The sequence below is a fragment of the Lethenteron reissneri genome, chromosome 70, assembly GCF_015708825.2.
Source record: "Lethenteron reissneri isolate LAM-NWPU_2019-01 chromosome 70, ASM1570882v1, whole genome shotgun sequence".
Taxonomy (NCBI): Eukaryota; Metazoa; Chordata; class Hyperoartia; order Petromyzontiformes; family Petromyzontidae; genus Lethenteron; species Lethenteron reissneri.
Genome location: NC_083848.1, coordinates 1744118 through 1770821, shown reverse-complemented (window position 1 = coordinate 1770821; position 26704 = coordinate 1744118). Strand labels below are relative to the sequence as shown.

Sequence of the window (26704 nt, the reverse complement as noted above, 5' to 3'; positions counted from 1 at the left end):
GTAGAAGGGAGTCAGATGGAACAGATGGAGTTTAGTCTCCACCCACGGTATAGAAGGGAGTGAGATGGAACAGATGGAGATTAGTTCAATCACGGGTAGAAAAGAGTGAGATGGAACAGATTGAGATACATTCAGCCACGGGTAGAAGGGAGTGAGATGGAACGGATGGAGATTAGTCAACCCACGGGGTAGAAGGGAGTGAGATGGAACCGATGGAGTTTTAGTCCACATACGGGTAGAAGGGAGTGAGATGGAACCGATGGAGTTTAGTCCACACATTGGTAGAAAGGAGTGAGATAGAACAGACGGAGATTAGTCCACACACGTGATAGAAGGGAGGCAGATGGAACAGATGGAGTTTAGTCCACCCACGGTATAGAAGGTGAGTGAGATGGAACAGATGGAATTAGTCCACACACTCCACTGTACCGCCGACCCATCATCCGTGGTGTGTGATTCACCCACTCTCGTGCTGCTGCCTCCACGGTGCCTAGATCACAATCAGCACGAGCAGTAGCATGGCCACCACCATCACCACCACCATCACCACCATCACCTTCACAACCATCACGACCACCACCACCACCATCACCACCGCCATCACCACCATCACCACCGCCACCACCACCATCACCACCGCCATCACCACCGCCATCACCACCATCACCACACACCATCACCACCACCATCACCACCACCACCATCACCACCGCCATCACCACCATCACCACCATCATCACCACCACCATCACCACCATCATAACCACCACCATCATCACCACCACCACCATCACCACCACCACCATCAACGCCCACACATGGATGCTTATCGGCATCCATTGTGGCGTTTCCTGTTTCCGGTCGCGTCCCTCGCCCCTCTCCCCGAAAGCACAGCAGTGGCGAGGAGATTTCGATTTTAGGCTTTCGTGACTACAGGGATTCATCTTCTTGGTTATTTCGGTAAAGTCACGTAGAAGGGAAATAATAATAATAAAAATAAACAAAATAAAATATTTTATTATGTTTTATTTTATTATTTTATAATAAACATATATTAAATATTTTTTTATTATTTTACAATACAATAATACAAATAAAACATAATAAAATATTTTGTTATGTTTATTTTTATTATTTTTTTTCCCTTCTACGTGACTTTACCGAAAGAACCAAGAAGATGGCTAGGAGATGTTGACTACCTCGCCTGGTATGCAGGAAGTCGTGGGTTCCATCCCAACTCTGACGCCTGCTGCTGTAGATTTGAGTTTGCGTGTATCTCTCTCTCGCTCATTATCATCACGTTGGCTAGGAGATGTTGACTACCTCGCCTGGTATGCAGGAAGTCGTGGGTTCGATCCCAACCCTGACGCCTGCTGCTGTAGATTTGGAGTTTGCGTGTATCTCTCTCTCGCTCATTATCATCACGTTGGCTAGGAGATGTTGACTACCTCGCCTGGTATGCAGTGAGTCGTGGGTTCGATCCCAACCCTGACGCCTGCTGCGTAGATTTAGAGTTTGCGTGTATCTCTCTCATCATCACGGTGGTTAGGGATGTTGACTACCTCGTCTGGTATGCAGTGAGTCGTGGGTTCGATCCCAACCCTGACGCCTGCTGTACATTTGGAGTTTGCGTGTTTCTTATCATCATCACTATGGTTAGGAGATGTGAACTACCTCGCCTGTGGTTGATTGGGACTAAATTCTACTATGTGTTTGGTTAATGCAGACTTGATTCCTTGCTAAAGCAACTTGGTATGTGTGTGGTTAATGCAGACATGATTATTCATAATCAACGTTTTTGGGTTTAGATCGCGTTACCTATAAATGTGACGCAACTCTCCACCACCCGACACGGCCAACCAGCAAAAAAAAAAGCGTCACGTTGACAAAAGACAAATAGTTCACTGCTTTAGCCCACCGGCGTGTTGAAGCGCGAAACCACAACATTTACAATTTTTGAGTAGTACGACGTTTCGCTGGTTATTGCATCCAGCATCATCGGGCAATTTGCCAGAATGGTGAGGCTCTAGACATGATTAATTGCTAAAAAGTACTTGCTATATGTGGTTAATGGAGGATTGATTTCTTACAAATGGATATTGGTATGTGTGGTTAATGTAGACATGATTCCTTGCTAATCTTGATTTGAATCTTTCGTGACTGCAGGAATCCATACTCTTTGGTTCTTTCGGTGAAGTCACGTGGGTGACTTTTTTTCTACTTACGTGACTTTACCGAAAGAACCAAACAACACTTGCTATATGCAAGCCAAAACGTCAAACATCAAGGTGCGCACGCGCAGAACACAAGCAGACGGCACCGCTGTTATATCCCTTCCTTAAAGCAATTGCGTCCGTCTGCCCGCGTAGAACAACGGGGATTATTTCTTACGCATCCCATCAAGTTCAAGTTCATGTTTAGGTATAGCCCTGTGAGCCATTCGGCTCTTGAATCGGGTGCAACCGCAACAAAGAAAAACAAAAACATGAACAAAAAACATCTTAAAGTGAATATGTGACTAAGTGCAAACAGAAAATCCGAGAAAAGACAGCAAAATATTGCAGAAAAAAAAACACCGTACACCAACGCTGTGTGCAAAAACCCCAGTGGGATGCAAGTCAGACCACACAGGGGTGAATTAATTCACTCCAGTAGCAAGCACAAATCTGGTCGTGTGATTGGCACCCGTCAACAGCAGTGTTGAGCCACGCTCTTGAATCGGTGCTCGCGAAACTGACCAGGGGCTTTATTAGGCAAGGGCCGGTTTCGATATTCAATGTCTCATCAGCTGCAGATGCAGACTCTGCTTGAACCAGGGCTAGTGAACTGCCCAGATGTTTCTAGACAAGAATGGGGTTCGACCTTAAGCATCTCATCAGCATTGGCATCAGCATTGGTGAACTACCCAGACCTTCATGGGCAGGGACTGATTTCGACATTCAAAGTCTCATCATCAGCAGCAGCAGTCAGGCTCTGCTTGAAGCAGTGCTCGTGTCGCTGACAGAAAATGTGCAGGCAAGTCCACCACTCTTGAACACGATGATCTCACCGAGGTCGCGTCAACAACAACAAAAACATCAACAAACCATCCAATCCACAGCACATAGAGCGCGGTGGTTGGTGGTGGTGGGGGAGCGGTGTGTGGGGGGGGGAGCCCAGGGCGAACCCCACTCAGTGTGGGCCCTGGGGGGAGGTGGGGGGTGGATGGGAGGGGTGGCTCCCCCCCCCAAGGGCGGGGCCCGGGGCGGTTGACCACAAGGTGAGAAGCGGCTCCGAGTGGGCGATTTAACGTCGAATTTTTGGTGCCGCACATTTTAGGGAAATATATGTTATTTTTCCTACGCAGATTTGTGTTGTTGTTGTTGTTGTTGTTGTTGTCGTTGCTTCGACTATCACCAGCGGATGATGTAATGTATCCACTGTACAACTTTATATATCCACTAGCTTTACTACCCGGCTTCGCCCGGGTCTTGGATTCACGACGCCCGGCCGCCTTTGTCTTCCCAGTGGCGATGTTCACACACCACAGCAGTTACTCGTTTGAGGCTTAGTCGCCCTAGGGGAGGCCCAGGAGCGGTTAAAATAATGCTCACCGGTGGTGGCCATGAGCGGGAATCGAATTAGGGTCGTATATCGCGTAAATATAGATGATGTGTGTCGGTAAACCCGCCACCACCCGACACAGCCAAATAGTAATGGGTTCGTCACGTAAACACAACGTAGCCAATTCGTTAGAGTACAGCACGAGTGTATAGTAGTGTCGTGTATAGTTTAGTGTATAGTGTAGTGTATAGTAGTGTCGTGTATAGTAGTGTAGTGTATAGTGTAGTGTATAGTGTAGTGTATAGTAGTGTAGTGTATAGTAGTGCAGTGTATAGTGTAGTGTATAATAGTGTCGTGTATAGTAGTGTAGTGTATAGGTGTAGTGTATAGTAGTGCAGTGTATAGTGTAGTGATAGTGTAGTGTATAGTAGTGTAGTGTATAGTCACTATACCTACACTACTATACATACACTATACTATAGTGTAGTGTATAGTGTAGTGTATAGTAGTGTAGTGTATAGTGTATAGTAGTGTCTGTATTGTGTAGTGTATAGTGTAGTGTAGTAGTGTAGTGTATAGTAGTTAGTGAATAGTAGTGTCGTGTATAGTGTAGTGAATAGTAGTGTATAGTGTAGTGCAGTGTATAGTGTAGTGTATAGTAGTGTCGTGTATAGTAGTGTAGTGTATAGTAGTGTAGTGTAGTAGTGTCGTGTATAGTAGTGTAGTGTATAGTGTTAGTGTATAGTAGTGTAGTGTATATTGTGTAGTGTATAGTAGTGTAGTGTATAGTAGTGTAGTGTATAGTAGTGTCCGTGTATAGTGTAGTGTATAGTAGTGTAGTTGTATAATTGGTGTAGTGTATAGTAGTGTAGTGTATAGTAGGTAGTGTATAGTAGTGCAGTGTATTAGTGTAGTGCTATAGTAGTGTCGTGTATAGTAGTGTAGTGTATAGTAGTGTAGTGTATAGTAGTGTCGTGTATAGTAGTGTAGTGTATAGTGTAGTGTAGAGTAGTGTAGTGTATCGTTGTGTAGTGTATAGTAGTGTAGTGTATAGTATGTAGTGTATAGTAGTGAAGTGTTATAGTAGTGTCGTGTATAGTGTAGTGTATAGTAGTGTAGTGTATAGTAGTGTAGTGTATAATTGTGTAGTGTATAGTAGTGTAGTGTATAGTAGTGTAGTGTATAGCAGTGTAGTGTATAGTGTAGTGTATAATTGTGTAGTGTATAGTAGTGTAGTGTATAGTAAATGTCGTGTATAGTGTAGTGTATAATTGTGTAGTATATAGTAGTGTAGTGTATAGTGGTTAGTGTAGATCAGTGTAGTGTGTAGTGTAGGTATAGTAGTGTAGTGTATGGTAGTGTAGTGTATAGTGTAGTGTATATTAGTGTAGTGATAGTGGAGTGTATAGTAGTGTAGTGTATAGTGTCGTGTATCGTGTCGTGTATAGTGTAGTGTATAGTAGTGTAGTGTATAGTGGTGTGTGTAGTGTATAGTGTAGGTTGTCTAGTGTAGTGTATAGTAGTGTAGTGTATAGTAGTGTAGTGTATAGTGTACTGTATAGTAGTGTAGTGTATAGTGTAGTGTATAGTGTAGTGTAGTCCATAGTGTAGTGTATAGTAGTGTAGTGTATCGTAGTGTAGTATATAGTATTGTAGTGTATAGTAGTGTAGTGTATAGTAGTGTAGTGTCTAGTAGTGCACTATATAGTAGTGTAGTGTATAGTGTAGTGTATAGTGTAGTATACTAGTACAGCACATCTCGGTCATGTCAGTCAGTCGACCCATGGCACCCGCAGGGTCTGTCCCGTGACCTCGTGCCAGCGGGCGTTCGACACTTCACGTGGCCTTAAACGTGCACCTAGCCTGGCACAAGCGCCGTGGGTTGTTGTTGTGTCAGAGTGTACGTTCCCTCCGTGAGCGTGTGTCAGTGTGTGTGTCAGTGTCTGTGTCGTAGCGGCCAACACCAGTGACGATTATCCGAACCGGTCCTGTGCCTCCCCTAGGTCGACTCAGCCTCAACTGAGTACCTGGTGCGGTGTGTAGTAAACATCGCTACAAGGGGAGACAAAGGCGGTCGGGCGTGGTTCTGGCCACCCATCGTCTCGTGTACCGTTCCGGCATGAACAGGTGCTCGCTAACAGCACTTGCCCCAACAGTAAGTTAAGGCTATACGGGTGATCTTTGTTTTATATCTGTAAATAATATATGAAACATCAGTTGACGATTGTCTGAACCGGTCCTGGGCCTCCCCTAGGTCGGCTCGGCCTCAAATGAGTTCCCGGTGCGGTGTGTAAACATCACCGCCACTGGGGGAGACAAAGGCGGTCGGGCGTGGTGCTGGCCACCCCCCCCTCGTGTGCCACAGCACCGGGATCCTTCATAGGTGCTTCTGCTCGTTAAACAGCACTTGCCCAACAGTCTTCTCGGTCTTCACGGGGCATCTTTGTCTTTGGTGGGATCTTTCGAAACTCATGACGAGAGGATGCGTGGTAAAGGGTTGAACGTTACGTGATTACTTTATTCGAGTGTGATGTGATTATGATGTTGATGATGATCATGATGATATTGATGATGCAAATGTTCGTGATTGCGATGTATATGTACAACTTCTTTCGCAACGTACGTAGCCAACCGTGCTGTGTGTGTGTTGAACTTCTTTCGCACCGTACGTATCCAACTGCTGCTACTCCAGCTGCCGCCGCTGCTCCAGCTGCTGCTGCCACTGCTCTGCTGCTCCAGCTGATGTTCCTATAGCGCTCCAGCTGGTGCTGCTGCTTCTACTCCAGCTGTTCCTACTGCTGCTGCTGCCACTGCTGCTGCTACAGCTGCTGCTTCTACTCCAGCTGTTCCTGCTGCTGCTACCACTGCTGCTGCTACAGCTGCTGCTTCTACTCCAGCTGTTCCTGCTGCTGCTACCACTGCTGCTGCTACAGCTGCTGCTTCTACTCCAGCTGCTGCTGCTGCCACTGCTGCTGCTCCAGCTGCTGCTTCTACTCCAGTTGCTGCTGCTGCCACTGCTGCTGCTTCTACTCCAGCTGCTGCTTCTACTCCAGCTGTTCCTGCTGCTGCTGCCACTGCTGCTGCTACAGCTGCGCTTATACTCCAGCTGCTGCTACAGCTGCCGATGCTGCTGCTCCAGATGCTCCAGCTGCTGCTTCTACTCCAGTTGCTGCTGCTGCCACTGCTGCTGCTGCTTCTACTCCAGCTGCTGCTTCTACTCCAGCTGCTGCTTCTACTCCAGCTGTTCCTGCTTCTGCTACCACTGCTGCTGCTACAGCTGCTGCTTATACTCAGCTGCTGCTACAGCTGCCGATGTTGCTGCTCCAGATGCTCCAGCTGCTGCTTCTACTCCAGTTGCTGTGCTGCCACTGCTGCTTCTACTCCAGCTGCTAATACTGCTGCCACTGCTCCAGCTGCTGCTTATTCTACTACAGCTGTTGCTGCCACTGCTTGCTGCTCCAGCTGCTGCTGCATCTACTCCAGCTGCTGCTACAGCTACCGATGCTGCTGCTCCAGATGCTCCAGCTGCTGCTTCTACTCCAGTTGCTGGTGCTGCCACTGCTGCTGCTTGCTGCTGCTTCTACTACAGCTGCTCCAGCTGCTGTTGCATCTACTCCAGCTTGCTGCTACTGCTTCTACTCCAGCTGCTGCTACAGCTGACACTGCTGCTGCTCCAGCTGTTCCTCCTTCTACTCCATCTGCTCGTGCTGCTGCTGAGCTACCACCTTGCCGCGGAACCTCTGGAAACGCCACCCGCCTGATCTCGCATCATGCGAAGCCCGTAGATGACGGGGTTGAGGGTGCAGGGCAGCATGTAGTGGAGCACGTGGAACGAGAAGCGCGCCTCGGCCGCGCGCGACTCGGGGAACGGGAAGCTGTTGACGAACGACACGAGGATGGAGACGAAGTAGACGCCGGCCACCATCAGCTGGGTGACGCACGCGTGCACAGCCCGCCGCTGGGTGGCGCGTAGCCCCGGACGCCGGAACTCGAGGAGCACGCGCGCGTAGGCGACGCTCACGATGGCGGCCGGAGCTGCGACGTAGATGGCGAGCGTCGCGTAGCCGTAGGCGACGTGGCCGGCGACGTCACCGCAGGCGACGTGCACGAGGCCGAGGTAGTTGCAGACGGGCACGGGGATGGCGACGGGTCGGCAGAAGTCGAGGCGAAGGACTCCGACGACGTTGGCGAGGCAGAGGAGGACGACGAGGGCCGCCGCGGACGCGAGCGAGGCCGCCGCGCGCGGCGTTCGTCACGAGGGCGCCGTAGCGCAGCGGGTGGCCGATGGCGACGTAGCGGTCGAGCGACATGAGGCACAGGGTGGAGGTCTGCATGCGGAGGGTGGCGTGCGCGACGAACATCTGCGCGACGCACTCGCCCAGCGGGATGGCGACGGCTCCGAACGTCGAGCGCGCGAGAGCCGGCAGGCTGTTGGTGGCAGCGACGAGATCGACGCCCGACATGGCGCACACGAGGAGGTACATGGGGCGGTGGAGGCGCCGGTGAGCGCAGATGGCGAGGCAGAGGAGGGAGTTGCAGACGAGCGCGGAGGCGTACGCGGCCAGGTAGAGGGAGAAGGAGAGCCACCGGGCGGCGGGCGGCTCGCTGAAGGGGTTCCTCAGCTCGATGGTGAGGTCGCTGGCATTGCCCTGCGGCGCGTTCGGCGGAGGTCTGGTTGGTGGTGGTGGTGGGAGGGGGGTGGAGGAGACAGAGGAGGAGGAGGCAGAGGAGGAGGAGACAGTAGAGGTGGGGGAACAGGAGGAGGGGTGGATGAGGAGGAGGAGGCAGGAAGAGAATGAGTCAATTTTATGTTTGTACACAAACGCACACACGCATGCCTTTCTGGCACAAATCTGCCACTCAAAGCGCCATCATCAGCATGAATTCTCAAAGTGCAGAAACATCGGCTATTGTATATATGTGGTAGTGGCGTAACGCGCGGGGCTTGTAAACAGCGGGTGCATTTGAGGGCGAGCAGGTGTAAGCGTCAAGACACGGAGGTGCCGCGAGATATGCGCCAGCAATTAGGGGGAGAAGCAGTACTTCAACAGTTTTTTCTTGCGGTGATTGTACCACCTGATGATGATTGCTTGTGTTGCAATCGAACGTCGTGATGTATTATTTTTTTCTAAAAAGCAATTTTCTTGCTGTGGTCGTCCCACCTGATGACGATTGCTTGTGTTGCGATCGAAACGCCGTGGTCTATGATGTTTCTACCCACGTGACTTTACCCAGAGACACCAAAGAGTATGGAGAAGCAGTAATGAAGCGGGTGCATTTGGGGGCAGGCAGGCAGGTGCATGCGTGCGTGGGGGAACAAGGGGTATTCGTCGGAGAGACGGGAGATGTTGAGAGAGAGAGAGAGACAATGTACAGGAGGCGCCGCTGAGGTGCCAGCTTAATGGAGGGTAACCGAGGACCAGAGGTCGCAAACGGGTTTTGATTCTCGATTCAAAGCTTCTTCGTGACTGCAGCAGGGATTCATCTTCTTGGTTCTTTCGGTAAATTCACGTAGAAGGGAAATAATAAAATAAAAAAAATAAAAATTATTAAATTATTCTAACGACGTTTCGGCCACAACGCAAGCAGCCGTCCTCAGGTGAAGAACAGGTCTGTCGGGGAGACAGCGTCTGAATGAAACACCACCAGGCTTGGTAGCATATATTTAAGCTGGGTTGGAAGGGGGGGAAGAGCGCCTTGACAAAAGAATTTGCATATCAAGAGGGATTTAGCATATTTATGGGAAATGCAGGTATGTGCTTAGTACTACTTGTGAAATGCGCACACCTCCTACGCCAAGAAGAAGGGGTTTTGATTCCTTACCCGTACCCGTACCCGGCCGCACCAGGGTCGCAAACGGGTACCCGTACCCTACCCGATACCCGGCTACCCGTACTCGGCCGGGTATCGAGTAGGGTACGGGTAACGGGTACCCGATTGCGACCTCTAGGATGAAGCCATGTTGCAGGCGCGGGTGGGTTGATTCTTGGAACTTGAATTGTGAGAAGAGACAAGACGTTGGGAAATGAGTGACAAACGGTTACTCACCAGTGACTCACGGCCTACCCGTTCCCGTACCCAGCCGCACCAGGGTCGCAAATGGGTACCCGTACCCGTACCCTACCCGATACCCGGCTACCTGTACCCGGCCGGGTATCGGGTAGGGTACGGGTATCGGGTACCCGATTGCGACCTCTGGGATAAAGCCATGTTGTAGGCGCGGGTGGGTTGATTCTAGGAACTTGAATTGTGAGAAGAGACAAGACGTTGGGAAATGAGTGACAACCGGTTACTGACCAGTGACTCACGGCCTACCCGTACCCGGCCGCACCAGGGTCGCAAACGGGTACCCGTACCCTACCCGATACCCGGCTACCCGGGTATCGGGTAGGGTACGGGTATCGGGTACCCGGTTGCGACCTCTGCTGAGGATCCTTAATGAGGAGGGGGATATAAGGCTGGGTGGTTGTTGGTTGCAGCTGAAGGGATGAAGGAGACAAGACTCATGGAGAAGAAGCCTGGGACCTCGCCCTCCACAGCCAATGCTGCTGGGGGCAAGGACGAGGGTGGAAGTGCGAGAGAAGAGTGACAGGCTAGCGGAGTATAGAGTGACATCTTGATTTGAAGCGTTCGTGACTGCAGGGATCCATACCCTTTGGTTCTTTCGGTAAAGTCACGTAGGTAGAAAATAAAATAAATCATGCCACTTCCGTACCATCGTCTAGGAGGCCGCTCTCCTTCTATCTTACAGCGACATGTTAATTTCTCACATTAACATCACCAGCCCCGGCCACTTATTTATGACCCTTGGGCTACACCCATTTCAAACCTTTTAAAACAGTCTGCCTCAGCAGCAGACCATGCTTTCCCACCTGACGACGGACGCTTGTGTTGCGCCCGAAACGTCGTGATTTATTTTATACCTACGTGACTTTACCGAAAGAACCAAAGAGTATAGAGTGACAGGCTTAGTGGAGTATAGAGAAAGGGAGTTCAGAGCAAGGGTAATTAGGGTAAGGACGAGGGTGGAGGTGCGAGAGAAGAGTGACAGGCTAGCGGAGTATAGAGTGACATCTTGATTTGAAGCGTTCGTGACTGCAGGGATCCATACCCTTTGGTTCTTTCGGTAAAGTCACGTAGCTCTTTTGCCTATTTCAGCAACTGCTTTTTGCTGTGGTTGTCCCACCTGATGACGGACGCTTGTGTTGTGTCCGAAACGTCGTGATTTAATTTAGTTTATTTTCTTTACCTACGTGACTTTACCGAAAGAACCAAAGAGTATAAATGTGGACGTGTTTCTACTGGGTTTGTTTATGCACGACAAAGGGCTGGTGTGATCTTTAATAACAAAAAGCCCTACATTCACTTTGAAAATTGGTTAAATAAAGAATGGCATAACCCTGTTGTTTGATCTGTTAAAAATAAAGCGTCTCCTGAATTTTGGGCAACCCTCTAAATATATGAGCACATAAAGACAAAGATCCCCCGTCTAACATAAACAGACTGTAGGGGCAAGTGCTGTTAGCGAGCACCTATGAAGGCCGGAACGATACACGAGGGGGTGGGTGGGTGGCCAGCACCACGCCCGACCGCCTTTGTCTCCACAGTGGCGATGTTTACACACCACACCAGGTACTCATTAGAGGCTGAGTCGACCTAGGGGAGGTCCAGGACCGGTTCAGATAATCGTCACTAGGTATTGGCCGTGATCGGGAATCGAACCCTGGTCGCCGGGTTCATAGAGCAGCGTAGCGCTAACCGCTACACTACCGCTCCTCACATAAAACACACAAACACACATCACCCGATGGGTGCTAATGTCTTCAATGTATTGTTTATATTCTCATTATTGTCAACATCTATTTGTTTTCTTCTCTTTCACGTGTGACGTTGAGAAAATTGGAAATAACACGTTTGGAAGTACTCAGATTGTAAATTGTGTGGATTTACTCACCAAAACACTGCACGAATAACGAATTGGTATGTTCTTTTTAAGTGACAAACCTTACTAATTGGCTGTGTCGGGTGGTGGCGGGTTTAACGACGCATATTTGCGAGATCTAACCCAAAAACAACCTGCATTATTGATGATATTGTTCACGAAAGCCTACGTGTTCAACATAACATTGTAGCTCAGCGCAAGCGAGTTTCAACCCACCATGATGGGCGCGACAGAGGGCAGCTGCAATCTTTAAAACCAAACGAAACTAAAAGGACGTGTTATAATTGTTGCGATAAATTGTTACGATAATTGCCGATTGGAGAATGTATCATTGGGACATCAATCTTGATTTTAAGCTTTCGTGACTGCAGGAATCCATACTCTTTGGTTCTTTCGGTAAAGTCACGTAGGTAAAAAATTTAATAAATTACGACGTTTTGATCGCAACAAATATAATCCAGCAGTGGAATTGTTTTCCGTCTAAGGACGACCGCTTGTGTTGCGATCGAAACGTCGTGATTTATTTTATTTATAGCTACATGACGTTACCGAAATAACGCAATGCGCTAACCGCTGCGCCACCGCTCCCCAAGTGTGTATGTGGGTGGCCCCGTGGTGAGATGTTAACTACCTCGCCTGGTCTACAGGAGGTCGTGGGTTAGATCCCGAACCTGACGACGCCTGCTGCTGTATATTTGGAGTCTGAGTGTCTCTCTCATCATCGTCACGGTGGCGAGGAGATGTTAACTACCTCGCCTCGTCTACAGGAGGCCGTGGGTTCAATACCGTTCTGACGATGCCTGCTGCTGTATATATTTGGAGTCTGCGTCTCTCTCTCTCATCATCATCACGGTGGCTAGAAGATGTTAACTACCTCGCCTGGTCTACAGGAGGTCGTGGGTTAGATCCCGACCCTGACGACGCCTGTTGCTGTTTATTCGGAGTCTGCGTGTCTCTCTCTCTCTCTCATCATCATCATCACGGTGACTAGGATATGTTAACTACCTAGCCTGGTCTACAGGAGGTCGTGGGTTAGATCCCGACCCTAACGACGCCTGCTGCTGTATATTTGGAGTCTGCGTGTCTCTCTCATCATCATCACGGTGGCTAGAAGATGTTAACTACCTAGCCTGGTCTACAGGAGGTCGTGGGTTCAATACCGATCTTGACGATGCCTGCTGCTTTATATTTGGAGTCGACGTCTCTCTCTCTCTCGCTCGCCATGGTCGCGTGGATTTTTCTCCGGGACCTGCGGTTTCTCCCCCCTCCACGTTTAGAATCGACATCTCTACGCGTTCAGAGCGTGTTGGATGCTGCTATGAATTTCCACGCGATGATGATGATGATGAGCCGCTGCCGTCTGTGATGGCTAGGTTTTCATTTCTGAAAAGGAGCTACCACATCGCTCAGTGGCGCCTTAAGCTTGGCAAAATAAAATAAAAAGTTTCGGTTTTTTTGTCGTATATATGAGACAAAAAACAAATACTCTTAGTTTTTTTGGTAAAGTCACGTAGGTAAAACAATCAATGAAATATCAATAAAAAAAGCATTTTAGTTTAGTTGTTTTCATTTATTTTATTTTATTGATTGTTTTACCTACGTGACTTTACCGAAAAAACCAAAGAGTATGAATCCTTGCTGTCACGAAAGCTTCAAATCTAGAACAAAAAACAAAGATCACCCATATAGCATTAACAGACTGTTGGGGCAAGTGCTGTTAGCGAGCAGCACCTATGAAGGCTACCGGCACTGTGGCACACGAGGGGGTGGGTGGCCAGCACCACGCCCGACCGCCTTTGTCTCCCCCAGTGACGATGCTTACTGCACACCGCACCAGGTACTCATTTGAGGCTGAGTTGATCTAGGGGAGGCCCAGGACCGGTTCAGAGATAATCGTCACCGTTCTTGGCCGTGAGCGGAAATCGAAACCCGGGGGTCTTTGCCAGGTTTGGAGCGCAACACGCTAACCGCTGTGCCACCACTCCCCACATATACAAACGAATACAAAGATCCCCCGTATAGCCTTTAACAGACTGTTGGGGCAAGTGCTGTTAGCGAGCATCGATGAAGGCCGGCACGGCACACGAAGGGATGGGTGGCCAGCACCACGCCCGACCGCCTTTGTCTCCCACAGCGGCGATGTTTACTGCACACCGCACCAGGTACTCATTTGAGGCTGAGTCGACCTAGGGGAGGCCCAGGACCGGTTCAGATAATTGTCACTTTTGTTGGCCGTGAAAGGGTACAGAACTGGGGTCGCCGGGTTCTTAGTGCATATCTGTCAACCCATATTATTGTAAAGGGATATTGAGTTTTCAGATCCATATGGCGTACAGACGTTTTATAGCGGGCACAAATCAAAGTTGTCTACTTGTTTGTGTTTCTCTCCCTTGTGATGGGACTTTGCAGGTGGTGACCAATCAAGTCTGATTTGGTCTGTGATAAGGTATGGCACTGATAAGGGCTTGACAGGTTTGTAGTAGTGTAGTGAATAGTGTAGTGTATAGTGTAGTGTATAGTGTAGTGTATAGTGTAGTGTATAGTAGTGTATTGTGTATAGTAGTGTAGTGTATAGTAGTGTAGTGTATAGTAGTGTATTGTGTATAGTAGTGTAGTATATAGCAGTGTATAGTAGTGTAGTGTATAGTAGTGTATTGTGTTCAGTAGTGTAGTGTATAGTGTAGTGTATGATGTATAATAGTCTGACTTGGTATGTAATAAGGGAGGTACTGATAATGGTTGACAGGTTTTTTGTAGTGTAGTGTATACTGGTGTAGTGTATAGTGTAGTGTATAGTGTAGTGTATAGTAGTCTGATTTGGTCTGTGATATGGTAGGTTTGTAGTTGTGTAGTGAATAGTAAGTAGCGTAGTGTATAGTGTAGTGTAATGTATACTGCAGTGTATAGTGTCGTGTATAGTAGTGCAGTGTATAGTGTAGTGTATAATAGTGTCTAGTAGTGTAGTGTATAGTAGTGTAGTGTATAGTAGCAAAGCTGTCAACGCGTACGGTTTAACCCCGTATTCTTGTGCAGGGATATTGCATTTTCATGTATAGACGTTTCAAAACGGGCAACATTTTTTTAAAATGTCTATTTGTTTGTGAATGTCTCCATTGTGATGGAACTTTGTCGGATGAACGTCGAGATTTAGAAGGTGGTGACCGATGAGGTCTGAATGAATCCATGACAATGCAGGCAATAATAAGGATGTGACAGCGATGTTAGCGACGCTCCCCACACACGCACACAAACACACACACACACATGAGTTCACCGCAGACGACAACAAAAACAACAACAGCAGCTACTCACCCGGTCATGTTCACGAAGTGTTCAATTGCGTGCCCGGCTTCCTCCACCTCCGTGTGGCTTAGTCTGCCGCACGCTTGCCAACTCCTCCTCCTGCCCCCCCTATCTCTCTCCTCTCTTCTCACTCACTCACAACCCCCCGCGCCTTTTAAACCCAACTTTGGTGGAGCTCAACGGGGTTGTAGTGGGGTGGGGTAGGTGGGTTGGGGTGGGGTGGGATGTGTGTGTGTCGAGTGTGTGTGGGTAGGGTAGGTGTGGGGGTTGGATGTGTGTGTGTGGGGTGAGTGTGGGGTGGGATGTGTGTGTGGGGGGGTGTGAGTTGGGCAGTTGGAGGCAGTCGCCCTCCAACAACAACGGAGGGCGGAGGAGCGACGCTCACAACAACGAGCGGAGCGCCAGGTGGCCAAAGCACAACAAGTTGGCACAGTAGGGGGCACAGGTGGTACATCAGCCAGTCATCTCGGTCATCTCAGTCAGTCGACCCGTGGCACCTGGGTCTGCCCCGTGACCTCCTGCCAGCGGGCGTTCGACACTTCACGTGGTAGCCTCAAGGTGCACATGGCCTGGCACAAGCGTCGTGGTGACGTCACTGCCACTTAGTGGCGAATGGCGGTTGTTGTTGTTGTGTGTGTGTGTGGGGATGTGTGTGTGTGTGGGATCTGTGTGTGTGTGGGATGTGTGTGTGGGATGTGTGGAGTGGGATGTGTGTGTGGGGGGTGGGGTGGCTGCACTGGCTGGGCCATGTAGCCCGCATGCCCAAGCAGCTTCTGTTTGGCCGCATAGAGGGGGCTAAACGGGCACGCCATGGGCTGGAGAAGAGATGGAGCTGATGGATGAGTGAATGAGTGGGTGAGTGAGTGGGTGGGTAAGTGAGTGGGTGAGTGAGTGGCTGAGTGGGTGAGTAAGTCACACGGGCTGGAGAAGAGATGGAGCTGATGCGGTACAGGAGGATGTGGAACTGAGTGGACTTGCCGATGAACGGTACCTGCGGTGTCAAGATCGGCCTCTGTGGAGGAGGAGGCTCGTGAAGGACGCTACTGGGCAGTTGGAGGCAGTCGCCCTCCAGCAACAGCGGAGGGCTGAGGAGCGACGCTCACAATAGCGAGCGGAGCGCCGGGTGGTTAAAGTTCAGAAATTTGGCATAGTAGGGGGCACAGCTGTTGCACCTACCAGTCATCTCAGGCAGGCGACCCATGGCACCTGGGTCTGTCCCGATACCTCCTGCACGAGCCTGGCACAGTAGGGGGGTACAGCTGGTGGTGCATCTACCGGTCATCTCAGTCAGCCGACCCATGGCACCTGCTTGGTCTCCTGCACCTAGCCTGGCACAGCAGGGGGGTACAGCTGGTGGTGCATCTACCGGTCATCTCAGGAAGCCGACCCATGGCACCTGCTGTGTCTGTCCCGAGACATCCTTCTGTCAGCAGCGAGCCTTCGACACTTCACGTGGTGGCCTCAAGGTGCACCTGGCCTGGCACAGGCGCCGTGGTGACGTCACCGTCACTTATTGGCAAATTATCGGGGTAGGTTGAGTGAGCTGGGGTGTCTTTCGTGGGGGTGGTGAGCGGTAGTGGTAGTAGCGGTCAGCGCTACGCTGCGCTACGAACCCGGTGACCCCGGTTCATTACCCGTTCACGGCCAACACCACCGGTGACGACTATCTAAACTGAATCATGGGCCTCCCCTAGATCGACTCAGCCTCAAATTAGTACCTGGTGCGGTGTGTAGTAAACATCGCCACTGGGGGAGACAAAGGCGGCCGGGCGTGGTTCTGGCCAGCCACTCCCCTCGTGTTGCCGTGCCGACCTTCATAGGTGGCTCGCTAACAGCACTTGCCCCTACAGTTTGTTCAGGCTATACGGGGGATCTTCGTAGTTGTGTGTAGGTGGGTGTAGGTCTGTGTGTAGGTGTGTATGTATGTAGGTGTGTGTAGGTGTGTGTATGTGTGTGTATGTGTAGGTGTGTGTATGTAGGTGTGTGTAGGTGTGTGTGTAGGTGTGTATGGATGTGTGTGTAGGTATGTGTGTAGGTGTGTGTATGTATGTATGTGTAGGTGTGTGTGTATGTATGTGTAGGTGTGTGCGTGTGTATGTATGTGTAGGTGTGTGCGTGTGTGTGTGTAGGCGTGTATGTATGTAGGTGTGTGTATGTATGTGTGTGTAGGTGTGTGTATGTGTAGGTGTGTGTAGGTGTGTGTGTATGTGTGTGTAGGTGTGTGTATGTGTGTGTAGGTATGTGTGTGTGTGTGTAGGTGTGTGTGTGTGTGTATGTGCGTGTGTAAGTGTGTGTGTATGGAGGTGTGTGCAGTCCAGCAAAAACAACCCCTACATTCTTGCTAAGCCTATACGGGGGATCTTTGTATTTGGTGGGAGGCGTGGGGGGTGGAATTTGTTGTGCGCGTGTGTTGGGTTGTGGAGGGATGGAGGAGTCCCTGGCGCTCTCGTTCTGGGATATCCCGAGTGAGTCCCGTCTCTAAACACCCGCGGGGGTTAGAGAGGGGCGTCTCTTCACCGCCCCCACCACCACCACCACCCACTACGAACTGTGGGATCCGCTTAAATTAGCACCCAACACGACTGACTCCCCATCGGCTTGGCTTGGCGATCGCCAACGTTTGTACGCGGCCCTAATGGGTTTAGTTAATGAGCAACAAGAGAGAGACACTCCGCGAAGCTCGCGGTTACCGTGCTGCTATGTATATAGACATGTGTGTGTGTGTGGGTGTGTGTGTGGTGCTGTGTGTGTGTGGTGCTGTGTGTTATGTTATATGTGGGGAGCGACAGTGTAGCGGTTAGCGCGCTGCGCTATGAACCCGGCGACACGAGTTCGATTCCCGCTCACGGCCAACACCAGTGACCATTATCTGAACCGGTCCTGGGCCTCCCCTAGGTCGACTCAGCCTCAAATGAGTACCTGGTGCGGTGTGTAAACATTGCCTCTAGGGAGACAAAGGCGGTCGGGCGTGGTGCTGGCCACCCACCCCCTCGTGTACCGTTCCGGCCTTCATAGGTGCTCGCTAACAGCACTTGCCCCTACAGTCTGTTAAGGCTATACGGGGGATCTTTGTCTTTGTGTTATGTTATGGTGCATCAGCCAGTCATCTCGGTCATCTCAGTCAGTCGACCCGTGACACCTGCTGGGTCTGCCCCGTGACCTCCTTGCCAGCGGGCGTTCGACACTTCACGTGGCCTCAAGGTGCACTTGGCCTGGCACAAGCGTCGTGGTGACGTCACCGCCACTTAGTGGCGAATGGCGGTTGTTGTGGGTGTGTGTGGGGGTGGGGGTTGTGTGGCTGAGTCATGTAGCCCGCATGCCCAGCCACCGCATGCTTAAACAGATTTTTGTTCGGCAGGATCGAGGTGGCTAAACGGGCGCGGCACGGGCTAGAGAAGAGATGGAGTGATGTGGTACAGGAGGATGTGGAGCTGAGTGGACTTGCCAATGACTGGTACCGGCGGTGTTAAGATCGGCCTCTGTGGAGGAGGCTCGTGAAGGACGCTGCTGGGCAGTCGCCCTCCAACAACAACGGAGGGCGGAGGAGCAACGCTCACAACAACGAGCGGAGTGCCGGGTGGCTAAAGCACAGCAAGTTGGCACAGTAGGAGGCACAGGTGGTGCATCAGCCAGTCATCTCGGTCATCTCAGTCGGTCGATCCGTGGCACCTGGGTCTGCCCCGTGACCTCCTGCCAGCGGGCGTTCGACACTTTACGTGGCCTTAACGTGCACATAGCCTGGCACAAGCGTCGTGGTGACGTCACCGCCACTTAGTGGCGAATGGCGGTTGTTGTTGGGTGTGTGTGGGGTTGCTTCTTCACGTCTGCATTGTCATCATCACCATACATAGCACAGTTGGCTTCGTACGGTCCGAAAGAAGTTCAACACACACACACACATAACACGGTTGGCAACGTACGATGCAAAATAAGTTCAACACACACACATAACACGGTTGGCAACGCACGGTGCAAAATAAGTTCAACACAAAATCGCACATAGCAAAAGTGGCTACAAATGCTGCTACGGGCCCAGCACTTTCAAGGGCCCCGCGCTAAACGCTTTAAAGCTATCAATTCCGGTTCAGTGATTCTGCACTTGCTCTATTACTATAGTACTATACCGCCCTCGACTTTTACGAACGACGGGGTGTATAAGGTTGACGATTTGTCGTATTATCTGGCCGTATAGCAAATGAAAAAAAATGCAATTAGTTTTAGTGTGCATGCAAAAAAAGTTTTTTTTTATTTTAACGTTTTTTTTTAGAATTATAATTTAGGGCCCCATTTATAACATCATGTGCAACAGGCCCCGCAGGCACCGAGCTTCATCCGGCACTGCGTGTCTCTCCCCCCCCCCCTCCCGCATGTTTGCTCCAGCTGTGTTGTAAGCCGCCGCCCGTTCGCGTTGTAAATCCCCGAACGGGACGCAATGAGCCCGCGCGCTAATCCGCAGCTGTAGGTGGCGGTATTGAGCGGCCGGAAATTTGCACGCACCTCCGCTTAGCACCGATTGGCTGCGTACGGCGCGAAAGAAGTTCAACACACACACATCACGGTTGGCTAGGTACGGTGCAAGATAACTTCCACACACACACAGCACGGTTGGCTACGTACGGTGTGAAAAAAGTCCAACACACACAGCACGGTTGGCTTTCGTGACTGCAGGAATTCATACTCTTTGGGTCTTTCAGTAAAGTCACGTAGAAAAATAAAAAATGACGATGATTATTTTATTATTTTTTCTCCATCTACGCGACTTTAGCGAAAGACCCAAAGAGTATAAATGCGTGATGTTGATTATAAATGTGCAGGAAAAATTTCCACACGACCACAGGGAGAGAGACACACGCAAAATCCAAATATATAGAAGGTATCGTCAGGGTCCCGGATTGAACCCACGACCTCCTGTATGCCAGGCGAGGTAGTTAACATCTCGCCACCGCAGTTAAGACACAGACAAAGACCCTCCCTATAGCCTCAACAGACCGTTGGGGCAAGTGCTGTTGGCGAGCACCTATGAAGGCCAGCACTGTTGAACACAAGTGGGTGGGTGGCCAGCACAACGCCCGGCCACCTCTGCCTCCTTTCGTGGCGATGTTTACTACACACCTCACCAGGCACTCCATTTGAGGCCGAGTGGACCTAGGGGGGGGCATGACCGGTTCAGATAATTGTCACTGGCGCTGGCTGTGAGTGGGAATCGAACTCGGGTATCTGTCGGGCTCGTAGCTACACGCATGCTCACACACGTGTACACATACAAACAAAGACGAAGATCCCCCACATAGCATTAGCCGACTGTTGGGGCAAGTGCTGTTCGCGAGCACCTATGAAGACCGGCACCGCACACGAGGGGGTGGGTGGCCAACACCACGCCCGGCTGACTTTGTCTCCTCAATAGCGATGTTTACTACACACCGCACCAGGTACTCATTTGAGGCCGAGTCGACCTAAGGGAGGCCCAGGACCGGTTCAGATAACACTATGTAACACGATTTTTGTTCCTGGGTAGTAAGTGTTATTTTCTAATTGCTTATGCTTCAAAAGTATAGAAAATGGCTATTGTTCCCCATGAACTTTGCTTTTGTGACCAGGACTTTACGTGAAGGAATGACACACATGCACACCACGTTGTCTCATTGACAATAGCTACACTTCAAAATATCACTCTCCTGATCATTAAAGCAAAGTTTGTGGGGAATAATAGCCATTTTCTGTACTTTTGAGGCATAAGCAATTAGAAAATAACACTACCCAGAACAAAAAAAATGTTTTTGTTACAGAGTGCAGGGTGGCGCTAGCCACTGCACTACCGCTCCCCCCACACACACACGTACACACACACGTACATACACACACACTTACACACACATACCTACACACGTGTACACCAATACCAACAGCCGACATTCGCCACCAAGTGACGGTGACGTCACCACGGCGTCTGTGCCAGGCGAGGCGCACTTTGAGGCTACCACGTAAAGTGTTGAAGGCTCGCTGACAGGAAGAGATCTCGGGACAGACCCAGCAGGTGCCATGGGTTGACCGACTGAGATTACCGATAGATGCACCACCAGCTGTACCCCCCTACTGTGCCAGGCTAGGTGCAGGAGGTATCGGGACAGACCCAGCATGTGCCATGGGTCGGCTGACTGAGATGACTGATAGATGCACCACCAGCTGTACCCCCCTACTGTGCCAGGCTAGGTGCAGGAGGTATCGGGACAGACCCAGCAGGTGCCATGGGCTGACCGACTGAGATGACCGGTAGATGCACCACCAGCTGTACCCCCCTACTGTGCCAGGCTAGGTGCAGGAGGTATCGGGACAGACCCAGCATGTGATATGGGTCGGCTGACTGAGATGACTGATAGATGCACCACCAGCTGTACCCCCCTACTGTGCCAGGCTAGGTGCAGGAGGTCTCGGGACAGACCCAGCAGGTGCCATGGGCTGACTGACTGAGATGACCGGTAGATGCACCACTAGCTGTACCCCCTACTGTGCCAGGCTAGGTGCAGGAGGTATCGGGACAGACCCAGCATGTGCCATGGGTCGGCTGACTGAGATGACTGATAGATGCACCACCAGCTGTACCCCCCTACTGTGCCAGGCTAGGTGCAGGAGGTCTCGGGACAGACCCAGCAGGTGCCATGGGCTGACCGACTGAGATGACCGGTAGATGCACCACTAGCTGTACCCCCTACTGTGCCAGGCTAGGTGCAGGAGGTCTCGGGACAGACCCCAGCAGGTGCCATGAGTTGACTGAGATGACTGGTAGATGCACACATGTACACACAACCACTGAGAGAGGGGATGCTACAGTGAGCTCCTGAAATTATTGTTTTATTGTCTTACAATATGGACAACTTCTACGGTAATATCTGTTGCTTTTTGCTTGGTGGAGGTATTTTGAGTACTTAAGTGTCGTTTTGAACGTGTGTGTTTTTGTTTGTAGCAATGCTATAATTGTTTCTGGTAGTGAGGCCTTGTCATCCTGGTGTGTAGATGAGGCCTGACTAGCCTAGATCGGTCTAGCCCACGCCTTTGCTTAAACACCGCCCCCTCCCTCTTCCCTCTGTTAACTCAAGTCTCAGTTGCCCTCTCTGTGTTATTTTCCGTGACATGTGGCCAGATTTTAGTTTGTTTCTGCCATATTTGGGTCTTGTAATGCTGCACCAGGCCTTGGAGGCCTATTATCTAGGCAAGCCTGCCTTCGTAAACTATGCTCCTAAGTTAACAATATTCTTCTCCCCTATCACTTTTTCCACTGCCATTTATACATCCTGTTGTGTTGCCCTCTAATTATTTTGTATCCCCCACAGTGGGTTGCGTGTGCTCTCTGCACCCACGCACCTCTGGTGCTTGACTGCAGCGTATCCTGACCCACAAACACATCAGGATAACTACAGCAGTGATTAATACATCAAGTGTCTGGGATTGTAATAACGCTGTTCGGCTGTCGCATCGATAGTGTAGTTTTGACGCAGGAGTGTTCGGGTACAGTATTGTTAGTGTAGCAATGTGTTATAGTTTTTTTCAATTAAGACTTTTATTAAGGCCACGTAGGCGAGCCTAACAGCTGATGGAAAGTCAACTCCTGCAGCCTGCCGTACGTAAGTGAATGCCGCCTTCGCGAAGCCGCAGCATGCACCAGAAGTCGCAACCAGGTACCCGATACCCGTACCCTACCCGATACCTGGCTTCCCGTACCCGGCCGAGTACGGGTACCCGTTTGCGACCCTGGTGCGGCCGGGTACGGGTACGGGTAGGCCGTGAGTCACTAGTGAGTCACCGTTTGTCACTCATTTCCCAACGTCTTGTCTCTTCTCACAATTCAAGTTCCTAGAATCAACCCACCCGCGCCTGCAACATAACTTCATCCCAGAGGTCGCAATCGGGTACCCGATACCCGTACCCTACCCGATACCCGGCCGGGTACGGTACGGGTACGGCCGGGTACGGGTACCCGTTTGCGACCCTGGTGCAGCCGGGTACGGGTAAGGAATCAAAACCCGTTTGCGACCTCTGAGGAGCCTCCACTCCTTGTTCCAACTGCTCCAGTTTTGGCTGCACTCCTCTCCCACGCCCTTTAACCTGGGCCGCAACGCCACTGGCAACGAGGACATTCGGGAGCCCCCTATTTTAGTGCCCTGCTGAGCTACGGGAAGCTATCCATTTGCAGAGCCAGTCGGCAGGCGGTAGAAAGCACGGGCATGATGGTGGGGAGCCTGCAGCTTTAACTGCCTACTCATGTGAGCGAGGCTCAAACTGGACTCAAATAACACGGTTACCTGAGTTGTGTTCAGAATGGGGAGCTGGTGGGGTGCTCTGCTCAGTGGATAAGAGAGGCACGAGGTGTAAATCGGTGCTGCACATATAGGCTTTGTAATGTGCACGCGGTGGCTTTCAATAATCACGGTTGCTTTATATTGAGTACAATTAAATAGCATAAACAAATGAAATTATAAACAACTGATCATGTATTTGATGGACTTGAGACGTTCAACTGATCTGAAATAATAAAATAAAAAACGTGCGCACACACACGCCCGCCCCCCCCCCCCCCCTTCAAATAAATAAATCAGTGCTCGAGGCCGATTTCGCCTTTCGCAGCTGCCACGCGGCGTCGTTTCGCACTGCGGAAGAGCATCCTGCGGATCTCGGCCGTCCTCAGTCCGTAGATGACGGGATTCACGAGACCCGGCATTGAGTAGTATAGGGTCACGGCGAGCGACAGGTAGCTGGGCGGCAGCCTTATGAGAGACGCGATGGCGGTGAAGCTGAACAGGAAGAGGTGGAAGCTGAAGAAGACGAGCAGCACGAAAAAGTGCGTCACGTACGTGTGGATCGCCTTCGCCTGGCTGGCGCGCGTGCTTGCCTTGCGGCACTCGATGAGCACAAGAAAGTAGGTGGGCACAATGAGGGCGAGCGGGGCCACGGTGGTCATGACTGAGGCGAACGCGTTGAACATCTCGTGGTAGGTCAGCGGGTCGCACGAGAGCATGCAGAGGAGAACAAAGTCGCACACGGGCGTCAGCATCACTCCGGGCTTGCACAGCCTCAGGGTGCGGGCGAGGAGCGGGTAGCCGAGCGCGACGAGGGCCGACGCGGCGCAGATGATGACGACGGCGCGCGCGGCGACCGCCGACGTGGCGGCGGCGCCGTAGCGCAACGGGTGGCAGATGGCCACGTAGCGGTCGACGGACATCGCGGTGAGCACGTAGCTCTGCACGCGCAGGAAGAGGCCGTTGAAGAAGATCTGCGTCGCGCACTCGGCCACCGTAATGCGGCCGTCGGTGGTGGTGACGATGTCGCCGGCAATCCGCGGCAACGTCGTAGTGCTGCCGGCCGCGTCGGCCGCTGCGAGGGCGGCCATGAACACGTACATGGGCTTGGAGCGCAGGCGGCGGTCGGCAAGGATGGTGGAGGCCAAGAGGCCGTTGGCGCACACGATGGCCGCGTAGAGGAGGAGGAAAGCGCAGAGGGTGAGGTAGCGCGCCATCGGAGGCTCCCTGAAGAGGCCCGTCATGTAGAGAAAGTCCGAGGAGTTGGAGGTGGACGGAGGCGCGGCGAGAGACGACGAATTCGTCGACTCCATTCGGCGGGTGATGCACCGCGGAGGTGGAGCTGGCGGCCACGAGGAGGTGGCTGGGCGGGTTTGGTGGGGGGGAGGCAGTAAAGAAACAAGTCACACATCGAGATGAGTCTGTGGCACAGTTGGCACAAGGGGGGGGGGAGCAGGGCACAGGTGGTAGGTGGTGCATCGGCACAGTCATCTTAGTCAGCCAACACGTGGTACCTGCGGAGTTTGTCCAGTGACCTCCTGCCAGCGGGCCTTCGACACTTCGTGTGGCCCTAAGGTTAACACCTAGCCTGGCACAAGCACCGTGGTGCACATCACACCAGAGGTCGCAAACGGGTTTTGATTCCCTACCCGTACCCTACCCGAAATGAGTGACAAACGGTTACTCACCAGTGACTCACGGCATACCCATACCCGGCCGCACCAGGGTCGCAAACGGCTACCCGTACCCGGCCGGGTACGGGTAGCCGGGTATCGGGTAGGGTACGGGTATTGGGTACCCGGTTGCGACCCACTTAGTGACAACTGGCGGTTGTTGCTGTTGTGGAGGTGATGAGGAGCGGTGGTGTAGCGCTACGCTACGAAAGCGGACTGCCCGAGTTCGATTTATCGCGCTCACGTCCGACACCAGTAACGATTATTTGAACCGCTGCTGGGCCTCCCCCTAGGTCGACTCGGCCTCAAATGAGTACCTGGTGCAGCGTGTCGTAAACATGAACACTAGGGAGACAAAGGCGGGTGGCCCGGCGTGGTGGTGCTGGCCACCCACCCCATCGTGTGGCGTGCCTGACTTCTTTAAATTACCTTTTTGTGTGTATAGTTTGTTGTCCTTCCCTGCGCACCTCCGATTAGCCACAGTTGGATACGTAGAGTGCGAAAGAAGTTCAATATACATGGCACGGTTGTCTACATATGGTGAGAAGGAAGTTCAACATATACACATAGGATGGTTGGCTATGTACGGTGCGAAAGAGGTTCAACACACACACGTAGCATGGTTGGCTACGTACGGTGTGAAAGAAGTTCAACATACACACACACACCTCGTCGGTGTCTCTATCTGCTATTTGTATTATTTTATGAATACTCGTCTTCAGAACTTCTTCTTCTGCCATTCCAAACTCAACTCACTCAACGTGCGTTTGTTACAAGGAAACAAACCGTAGCCAGTTACCCAGCTAGCTTCTTCGGTGCCAAACGGCCCCGGCAAGAGCTGCGGCCACTCCCAACAACCGATGTATCGTTGGAGCTGGGTGATGCTGGAGAGAAGACCCAGCGTGCAGCCAGCCAGGGGAACTCGAGGCATCGATTACATATTTTAATAATTAATAGTCGTATGATTTAAAAAAAAAAAACGAATTATGACCACGCGAATAATCACGCAAATCCTCTTCACGCGTCGGCGGTTAAAACAATTTGAACGTCAGGGTTGGTTGATCACGCCCGATGATGGGAGACTCGGCCATGCCACCGTGGCTTAGGAGAGGTTATCTCCGTCCCCTAGTGTGCTGGAGGGTCGTGGGTTTTATCTCGATCACCCGACCCTGTTGAATATTTGGAGTTTGCGTGTGCCAGTGTATATCTATCTCTCCCTCTCCCCCCGTTGTCGTGCGCATTTTTCTCCCGGCCCTCCGGTTCTTTTTTCCCACCATGTTTAGAAATCAACTTTCAGGCTATAAATGTCCGCATATTTTTCTTGTTGTTGTTGCGTCCGGTACGCTGATGTAGATGCAGATATATCGACTACAATGTCACATTCAGGTGGTCAAACCCGGATAACCACCACGTCAGCCTACGCGTGTATCTGGGTCCCCATGAGTCTTTGGATCTTTATATGTCTCTCTGAGTCTATGGATCTCTCTGGGTCTCTATAAGTCTATGGATCTCTCAGAGTCTCTGTGAGTCTATGGATATCTCTGTGTCTCTGTGAGTCTATGGATCTCTCTGGGTGTCTATGACTCTATTGATCTCTCTGGGTCTCTACGAGTCTATGGATCTCTATCGGTCTCTATGAGTCTATGGATCTCTCAGAGTCTCTGTGAGTCTATGGATATCTCTGTGTCTCTGTGAGTCTATGGATCTCTCTAGGTGTCTATGAGTCTATGGATCTCTATGGGTCTCTGAGTCAATGGATCTCTATGGGTCTCTATGAATCTATGGATCTCTCTGGGTCTCTGTGAGTCTATGGATCTCTATGGGTCTCTATGAATCTATGGATCTCTCTGTGTCTCTGTGAGTCTATAGATCTCTGTGGGTCTCTATGATTCTATGGATCTCTGTGGGTCTCTATGAGTCTATTGATCTCTCTGGGTCTCTGAGTCTATGGA

At 51.1% G+C, this 26704-nt stretch overlaps 2 protein-coding genes across 2 annotated transcripts in view; both read right to left on the bottom strand.

The window, feature by feature from the left end:
• Positions 1-22920, bottom strand: part of LOC133360990 (olfactory receptor 51E1-like) — a 25685-nt gene extending 2765 nt beyond the window's left edge. The window contains 5 exon segments of the mRNA XM_061579874.1: positions 7269-7311; positions 7313-7786; positions 7788-8214; positions 22148-22172; positions 22818-22920. Of these exon segments, the coding sequence (XP_061435858.1) occupies positions 7269-7311; positions 7313-7786; positions 7788-8214; positions 22148-22172; positions 22818-22920 (1072 nt within the window).
• Positions 22921-23375: 455 nt separating this feature from the next.
• Positions 23376-24396, bottom strand: LOC133360928 (olfactory receptor 56A4-like). Its single transcript, XM_061579813.1, has one exon. The coding sequence runs from the start codon at positions 24390-24392 to the stop codon at positions 23376-23378; it is 1017 nt and encodes a 338-aa protein (XP_061435797.1). The 5' UTR covers positions 24393-24396.
• Positions 24397-26704: the final 2308 nt, after the last annotated feature.

What these genes read in the sequence shown, in the direction of transcription:
- LOC133360928 (XM_061579813.1), bottom strand. Translation starts at nt 24,392, where the DNA reads ATGGAGTCGACGAATTCGTCGTCTCTCGCCGCGCCTCCGTCCACCTCC.